This window comes from Paroedura picta, chromosome 5, assembly GCF_049243985.1.
Source record: "Paroedura picta isolate Pp20150507F chromosome 5, Ppicta_v3.0, whole genome shotgun sequence".
NCBI lineage: Eukaryota > Metazoa > Chordata > Lepidosauria > Squamata > Gekkonidae > Paroedura > Paroedura picta.
Genome location: NC_135373.1, coordinates 15,801,200 through 15,810,306, shown reverse-complemented (window position 1 = coordinate 15,810,306; position 9,107 = coordinate 15,801,200). Strand labels below are relative to the sequence as shown.

At 49.2% G+C, this 9,107-nt stretch overlaps 1 protein-coding gene across 2 annotated transcripts; it reads right to left on the bottom strand.

Annotated features, from left to right (window-relative positions):
• Positions 1 to 715: 715 nt before the first annotated feature.
• Positions 716 to 4,002, bottom strand: LOC143837140 (uncharacterized). Of its 2 annotated transcripts, XR_013230925.1 has the most exons (3): positions 3,761 to 4,002; positions 1,045 to 2,721; positions 716 to 927 (listed from the first exon to the last, which is right to left on the bottom strand). XR_013230925.1 is itself a non-coding variant. In XM_077336656.1 (2 exons), exons 1-2 carry the CDS (start codon positions 3,985 to 3,987, stop codon positions 2,166 to 2,168), a joined length of 783 nt encoding a protein of 260 aa, XP_077192771.1. In that variant the 5' UTR covers positions 3,988 to 4,002; the 3' UTR covers positions 963 to 2,165. The 2 variants fall into 2 exon arrangements, 1 of the variants encoding a protein (XP_077192771.1); XM_077336656.1 differs by lacking the exon at positions 716 to 927 and having other exon boundaries at positions 963 to 2,721.
• Between the last annotated feature and the right edge of the window lie 5,105 nt (positions 4,003 to 9,107).

Here is a 9,107-nt window from a genome sequence, read left to right as displayed (position 1 = left end):
ATACTGGCTGCAATTGAAATGCTAATTGGAATGTAAATTACATTGCCTAGCGACAGAATTCCCTCCTCAAATTCATACCCCCCTCCCAGAATTACTCTAGGAACTTTTTAAGGTGCATAATTGCTGAGGGGGGGGGGGGGAACCAACACAGTATCACAGCTCATGCATAAACAGGAATGTTTTAAAAACATTTTTTAAACGAACAATTTAAACGGGTCGGTGAACAGCCTGCGTTGAAAACTGATATATGCATAATAGGCCCAGGGCTGGTACGCAGAGGCAGAAAATGGCAGACCACCTCTAATGTCTCTTGCCTTGAAAATCCTTAGGGGGTCGCCAGAAGTCAGCTGTGACTCAAAGTCAAGCAATGACAACAGCACAATGCAAGCTTTCGAAAACCCTCTGGTGACCCAGGAGGAAACACATTGGGGAAATGACGGTTGATGAAAGAAATGACACAGAATACGAAATTTCGACGGGGACTTCTCTCTTGCCAGTGCATTAGGGTTGTATGCAGCGGCGTCTGAATCAGCCATTCCAGCCTGGAATAGCCAATTCAGACGCCGCCACACACAACCGTAACTAGAAAGCAGTAACCGTAACTAGAAACCATAGCTAGAAACCGTAACTAGAAAGTAGACGCAGCTGAAGGGAAACTAGGTCATAGACGAGAAATTCTAATCAGTGGTACAAAAGAAGAAAAACCGCCGTGTAATGACAATACAACTGAATCAGGATTTATACAAGGTAGAACAAGTTCAAAAGCATAAACACAACATAGGAATTCTACAAAAGTGTTATGAAACTGTAGGAATCCCACAGGAAATTCCAAAGGAGGAACCAGAAACCCCTGCCTGTCCCTTGTGGCTGTTTTCTCAGTGAATCTCAACTGAAAACTGTTTATTGCACAAGGACCTAGAGGGCAACCTGTGGTCCTCCAGATGTTCATGGACTACAATTCCCATGAGTCCCTGCCAGCATTTGCTGGCAGGGGCTCATGGGAACTGTAGTCCATGAACATCTGGAGGACCACAGGTTTACTACCGCTGCTCTAGAAAACATAAATGTCCCAGTGATTATTTTCATAGTTTTACTGCAGAGTGACAAGTCCTAAAGCATGTAAAGGACTTTGAAGCAGGAACCAACATGTCAGTGAGTGTCTCTCTTCTTTTGACTGCAACCTGGCACCTCCTAGATATTACAGACATTAAAGTTTACCGATATCAATCACAACCCTAATTGCTGAGGGGGACGTTTTCCAATATCCCCCCCCCCATCTCACTGGCTTCTGTTTAGAATTGTAGAATCATAGAGTTGAAAGGGACCTCCAGGGTCATATAGTCCAACCCACTGCAGAATTCAAGAAACCTGCCCGCCCACAGTGTCCCCAATTTCATGCCCAAGCAATTCCCCCCCCAAAATCCCCCCCCCCAAATGTCTTTTCCAGAATCCAGCCTGGCCTACCAGCCAATCTACCATCCCACAGTGGTGATCAGCAGTTCCTGGGTAGGCAAGGAAGGGCCACAAGAGACAAACACTGGCACATCCCTTCCTGCCCACTCCTTCACAGTCTTCCTAAGCTCATAAAGAAGAATAAGAATTGGATTTGATACCCTGCTTTCCTTTACCTCAAAGCAGCTCACAATCATCTTTCCCTTCCTCTCCCACAACAGGCACCTTGTGAGGTAGGTGGGGCTGAGAGGGTTCTGAAAGAACTGCTTTGTGAGAGCAGTTCTAAGAGAACTGGGACTGGCCCAAGGTCACTGAGCAGGCCTCCTGCAGACGGTGCCGAGGTTAGGAGCACCGATTTCTAATCTAGCGAGCTGCATTTGATTCCCTGCTCCCTCACATGCAACCAGCTGGGGGATCACCATAGCCCTGATAGAGCTGTTCTGACTGAGCATTAATGTCAGGGCTCTCTCAGCCTCACCCACCTCACAGGGTGTCTGTTGTGGGGAGAGGAAAGGGAAGGAGAGCGTAATCCACTTTGAGATCCTTCTGGTAGAGAAAAGTGGCATATAAGAACCAACTTCTTCTATTACTACTTCTACTTCTTTTTCTTCTTGAGGAGTGGGGAATCCAACCCAGTTCTCCAGATCAGAGGCTGCCGCTCTTAGCCACTATGCTATGCTATTTACAGAGACTGGGCCCAATTCTGTTCGCTGTTACTGGTGGGAAAATGTCTCATTCCTGAGGAGCAAGTCATAGAACACCTTGGCGTATTGTCTGAATACCTCCTGCACAGGGCCCGCATATGGCTTCCAGGATCCTTCAGTGGCCTCTATCCCTTGTCCAAAGTGCTCCTGGACTTGGTCGGTGAAAGGTTCCAGGGACTTCCGGAATTTTCTCCACTGGCTCTGGACATTGTGGGTGTAAGGGACCAGCCAAGCCGTCAACTTGTCTAGGTTGGCGTTCAGCTCCTGGTTCAGGTTGGCATCTACATCTTGTGCGATGGTGCTGAGGGTCTTGGCCTGGGCTCTTGCCATCTTCAGGACAGGAGTGGTGGGAGGAGCCAAAATGGGATGCAGAAGATCATAGAGTTCCTCTATGGCCTTCGTCAGTTTCTCCCTCAGTTCCATCAGAGTGGTGAACGTCTTCATTGCCACGGTTATTGGTACGGTGGCCGCTATGTTGTAGCCTTCAGGTATCTCAGCAGGTAGCTCACGCTGCAGTTTATTCCAGCGCCTCTTGATTTGGAAAACATTATCCTGAAAGTAACGTCTGCGGGTGGGGTGAAGGGGGAGGAAAAGATAGAGAGTTGTGACCATCTCGGTAGTCTTCCATCAAACCTCGGCCTGAATTATTTATTGATTACTATTATTCCTTCACTTATACCCTGCCTTACATAATTTTCCCCTCTTCCACTTCCTCTTCTCATAGCAACCTTGTGAGGAATTTAGTTGGGTCGCCATGTGGACCTGAAGGAACAGGAAAAAGTTTGAATCCAGCAGAACCTCTAAGATCAACCAAGATGAATTCTGGGTATAAGCTTTTGTGTCTATGCACACTTCTTCAGATACATGGGAGCAAACTTCCACAAGCCCCACAGATTGGAGTGTGAGGGAGTTAGTTGAAAAGGGGCTAGATTTTAAGTTTCAAGATGCATAATTAACTGGCAATGAGTGCTCCTCTCTCACCACTATCTTGATATGAGGTTTGAGGAAAACAGTTCCACTATCTCTGAGGATGTGTGGGGGGGCACACAGCAGCTTCAACCCAGGATTATTTGTGAGGTTCCGAGGAATCAGCAGGGCATTAGATGGGCCATCAGACACCACCCTGAGGAGAGAAAATGCTCAGTGCTTCTGTCACAGAATGTTCCTGGTCCACAGCACATGTCGTCTGTGTTCTGAGCTGGAAATGGATTAGAATAGGTGTTTCCCCAACCCCCCCAACCCCATTTTTGTGTGGAATTCTGACCCAGTGTGGTGGGCGCCTCCACCTGAATGGCTGTTGCAATATGGCTCCTCCAGGAGGCAGAGCCAGCCCAACATGGCAGCCGCAGCCTTTCCTACAGTCGCACAGTGAAGTTCTTTGTTTGGTGGCGGCAGCTGCTGCCAAAGCAATGTTCTTAACAGTCTATGCAGCCAGTCAAATCTCCAGCAGCCAATCAGAAGCCTTCTGGGCAAAAGCTCTAGCTGCTCCTGCCCACTTTCTAAAAGCCTTGGTGGGCTCCACCAAGGGTTTCGGTGGGTGCCATGTTGGGAACCCCGCATAAGAATATATATTCTATAGAACAGAATGAGGTTGCTCTGCTTACTCTAACCGCTGACCAAGTTGCGATCTTCGCATCAAAAGTTGTTTTTCATTCACTGCATTGCTAATATTTCTCACATATTCATTTAGCTCCTCTTTTAACTCTGTCAGTTCAGACCTCGGTTCATCCCTGAGGACAGTAGCCTGGATTCTGCCAGAAAAAAAGACAAATTGTGCATCAGCTCCTGTGCTAGTTAAGGTGGAGAAGGGGAGAAAGTGCAGGATTTCCATCTCTGTTACAAAATACCAGGAGGGGTTTTTTTTTGGGGGGGGGAGTCTGAGGAGGGTGGGGTTAGGGGAGGGAATGAACAACCCTGGGGGATGGTGCCCTAGAGTCCTCCTTCCAAAGCAGCCATTTTCTCCAGTTGAACTGAGCTCTGTCACTTGAAGCTAAGTTGTAAACTCAAGAGATTTCCAGCTTATCACCTAGAGAAGAATTGTTTAAAAACTTTAATTCAAATCATGTTGTGCCACAGGAATTAATGCCTTTGCACAGAAATGTGGATTTTAGAATGCTGGCAAACACCCTGATCAGATCTGCTAGGAGCAGCGGTATATAAATGGAAGGAAGGAAGGGAAGGGAAGGGAAGGGAAGGGAAGGGAAGGGAAGGGAAGGGAAGGGAAGGGAAGGGAGGGAGGGAGGAAGGGAGGAAGGAAGGAAGGAAGGAAGGAAGGAAGGAAGGAAGGAAGGAAGGAAGGAAGGAAGGAAGGTGTCACCTTAGGACAAAAATTACCAACAAGGATTCTCACCCCTTATGTGGAACATCTACATAAAGGGCGAGCATCCTTGTGCCCTGCCCACTCCCCCTTCTCAGAGAAACACACCCAGACTCCCTCCCCCTACTCTCCTCTCTTTTTTCTTCCAAGGGACCAAGCCCTATGAAATAGGTTGAGGAACTTGGGAATGTTCAGCCTGGAGAAAAGGAGGTTGAGAGGGGACATGATAGCCCTCTTTAAGTATTTGAAAAGTTGTCACTTGGAGGAAGGCAGGATGCTGTTTCTGTTGGCTGCAGAGGAGAGGACACGCAGTAATGGGTTTAAACTTCAAGTACAACGATATAGGCTAGATATCAGGAAAAAAATTTCACAGTCAGAGTAGTTCAGCAGTGGAATAGGCTGCCTAAGGAGGTGGTGAGCTCCCCCTCACTGGCAGTCTTCAAGCAAAGGTTGGATGCACACTTTTCTTGGATGCTTTAGGATGCTTAGGGCTAGTCCTGCGTTGAGCAGGGGGTTGGACTAGATGGCCTGTATAGCCCCTTCCAACTCTATGATTCTATGATTCTATGATTCCTTACCTTTGGGGCTCCTCCTGGACACTGTGGCTGGCCCGGCCTCTGCAGCTGAGGGCCTCACTGAGATCTGCTTGCAGTTCCTGCCTCCACCTGTCTTCCAAGGCCGTTCCTGCTCTCCGGAGGGCAGAGAGGCCTCGGAAGACTGGCAGCGGTGGTGGTGGCAGCGCCAGGGCAAAAGCGGTCCTCAGTGCTGAGCCTCACTGCTGTGGCACCACTGCTACTGCTGCAGGCCATCTACTGGCATGCGCCCCTAAGGTGGGACAATGGACCTCACATCCATTATCATTTTCATTATAGAGACCATGCCAGTAGATGTTCCACACAAAAATAGAAAACCACAAGGGAATTCCCAAATTATCATGAATATTGGTTTTTTATTGTAGTTCAGAGACGATGACAATGACTACTGCTACTACTACTAATCATCATCATAATCATTTTATATCTAGGATTTTTAAAAAGTTGTTCCATTGATTCCCTTCCCTACCTTGTTTCCCCTGTGCATGGACAGGTGAGTCATTAACCACAAAATCTGGTTTGGGCCAGATCTAGTACGGACTATGGCTCCAGAGTGCAGATTGAAAACACACACACAATGGGGCCATGTACAGGTAAGGGCAAGATTTCTCTGTGATTGATCTACGTGACAGAAAAAATAGAAAAAGAGGTTTTTAAAGTGAAGATTTAACACCCCAAAATATACTGGAAGATGAAATGTTATGGTATTATGTGGCAAGATCAGAACCACATTTTAGGTAAGGTTAGAGAAAAGAGGGTAAAAGCAGCAGAACAAGTCAAGAGACAGAAACAAGCACAAGTGAGCAGGGACTCCCGAAAGCTCCTCCCCCACCCCAAATTTTGTTAGTCTTGAAGGTGCTCCTGGACTCTGGCTCTTTCCTCCTGCTAGTCCAGGTAGACTAACATGGCTGCCCATCTTGAAGAAAGGAGCTGGGGAGAAGGGAAGAAGAAGAAACAGCAGGGTCAGGGAGGAAGAATTACACCGTACTGAATGGAGGGAGGGAAAAGTGTTGAAGGGAACAGAGGATTGCAAGCGCTGCTGGAGAAGGGAAAGTCTTCCTCAAACCTTTTACATCCCCTCCATTTCAGCTTTCTCATGAGAAGAACTTTTTAAAAAAATGCCCCACTTTTCACTAACTGAAGGAGTCCCAAAACAGCCTACAAACACCCTTCCCTTCCTCTCTTTATGACAGGTAAGTGAGGCTGAGAGAGCTCTGAGAGAACTGATCTATAAAAACAGCTCTAAGAGAACTGTGACAGACCCGAGGCCACCCAGCTGGCTGCATGTGGAGGAGGAGTGGGGAATCAAACTTGGCTCTCGAGATTACAGACCACCGCTCTTTAACCTGATGGCTTCAGGACATATCTTTTAAAAAAAATCACTATGCTGCAGCTTCCAAAAGTCAGTGAAAGCAGGGCGGTCATCCCCCAAAGAGACTTCAACGTGTCCCTGTAGCCTGGCATCGAGTTCTCACTCACCTGTGAAAATGGCCACAGCTAGCAAGGTAACCAGAAGCATCATGACCACTTAGCGAAGAGAACCTGCCGGGACGAGGAGGGGCAGAGACTGAGCCATGGGTCTTCTTGGGGGTGTCCCAGAGTCCTTCTCTTGCTGTCCCCACCTCCGATCACTGATTAACACAGAGTTCTGGCTCCCAGGATCCCACCAGGATAGAGTTGCCAAGTCCCTTCTGGCCATCGGGGGTGGGTGGGATGGGGGTAGGGTGGCCAGACCCAGGCCAAGAAACTCATGGAGATTTGGGGATGGAACCTGGGGAGGGCAGAGACATCAGTGGGGTCCAAAGCCCTAGAGCCCACCGGGAGCATCCATTTCCTCCAAGGAAATTATAGTCTGGAGATGAGCTATAATTCCAGGGGATCTCCTGGAGGTTGGCAACCCTATCCTTGAGGGATATAATAATTTTAATGTTTTAGTAATTTTATGCATGTCGATGTATTTTGTGGTTTTGATCTGTAAGCTGTTCTGAACCTTTGGGGGAAAAGTGGTATAAGAATTGAAACAACAATAATAATTTGGGGGTGGAGCCTGGGGAACCTGGGGACCTCAGTGGAATCCATCCTGCAGAATCCATCCTAAAAAGCAGGGGTAGTCAAACTGCGGCCCTCCAGATGTCCATGGACTACAATTCCCAGGAGCCCCTGCCAGCGAATGCTGGCAGGGGGCTCCTGGGAATTGTAGTCCATGGACATCTGGAGGGCTGCAGTTTGACTACCCCTGCTCAAAAGCATCCATTTCCTCCGAGGAAACCAATCTCCTGCAATTGGGGCAGGTAAGGCTTGTTCCCCAGACAGAATCCCCCCACCCAGCATCTCCATTTGTTGTGAGAGGCAGCCATTTGGGATTTCTTTCCCCTCACTGATTTCCAGAGATACGGCTTATCCCTGTTACCACCCAGTGACTTGATGCTTTCACTTGGATTAGGGGTGCCAACTGCTAGGTGGGATGCAATCAGCAAGTGGAATGCAATCAGCAAGTTATTTGTAACAGGCCTACCTTAAAGGGCTGGTTGTTGCAAACTCCATGGTCCTCCCCCGCAGTGTGGCGCTGTCTGCGCCAGGCCACTTTGACCGCCGAAGCACCCGACCCTCTGTTACGACTGACCTCCCAATGACCAAGATCAGTTTCCCCAGAGAAAATGGCTGCTTTTGAGTGTGGACTTTATGGCATTATACCCCTCCCCAAATCCAACTTTCCTCAGGCTTCATTCCCAAATCTCCAGGAATATTCCTAACCTGGAGTTGGCAATCAATTTAGACAGAGAAAGGGGAACTGCTGCTAGAGCAAGTAGCAAGAGATTCCGATACAGATCCCCACACTGCTGTTGGGGTACCTCAGTCCCTCTTTTTTGGCTCACGTATCTTGTAGGGTGGATGTAGGAGTAAAAGGGTGGGGCATAAGGCCTCCTCACATGTTCCTCTGAAAACTTGGTAACAGCATGTTGTATCTACGGGGACGGGCTATGGCTAGAGCTAGGCTTGATATGCAGACGGCCCTCAATCCGATCTCTGGTGTCTCCAGGTATAAGGACCAGGCAGTTGGCGAAGTGAAAGACCCCTGCTGGGGCCCTGAGAGGGGCTGCCAGTCAGAGTTTACATGGGAGGGGGCAAATCGGCTAATGAACAAAAGTTCAACATGACTTTTGGCCTGTTCAGAGTTCGTGAACTGGAGTTCATGAAATGAAAGACTGAAAACAAACTACCACGAATGTTGGCATAATGCATGGGAGTTCATGAAAGTTCTTCATGAGAACAGCTGAATGGATAGGAGATCCCTGCTGATCAGCTTAGAGCCATTTCCAGCCTGCTTTCTGCTCCCCATAGCTTTTTGTGGGAACAGAAAGCAGGGTTTCTGCTTTCATTTTAACCGCCTCTGATTCTGCTTTCTGCAGCTATTCACCAGGAGAACGGGTTTGTGGCCTTGGTTTCTGCTCCCTGGAAAAACGGCGGGCAGCAGAAAGAAGGGGTTAAATCAGTGGTCCCCAACCTACGGGCTGCGGCCCGGTGCCGGGCCGCGAAGGCCATGGCGCCGGGCCGCGGCTCCCTCTCCCCGCCCCCCCCACGCAGTAAAAAACTTCCCAGCCGCAAGCTTGCGGCCCGGGAAGCTTCTTACTGCGGGAGGGCGGGGAGAGGGAATCGGGGCCGGGCCGCATGGCCGTGCGGGCGCAGCCCGCGGGCGCGGCCTGATGCGCGGGCATGGCCCGCGGGGGCGGCCCGATGCGGGGCATGGCCTGCGGGGGCGGCCCGATGCGCGGGCACGGTCCATGCGGTCGCGGCCCGATGCCCTGCCGGTCCCCAGCCTTAGAAAGGTTGGGGACCACTGGCTTAAATTGTTCCCTGCAGCTTTTCATAGAGAGCAAGAAGGAAGATTTAGAATCATAGAATCACAGAATCATAGAATCATAGAGTTGGAAGAGGCCATACAGGCCATCTAGTCCAACCCCCTGCTCAACGCAGGATTAGCCCTAAGCATCCTAAAGCATCCAAGAAAAGTGTGCATCCAACCTTTGCTTGAAGACTGCC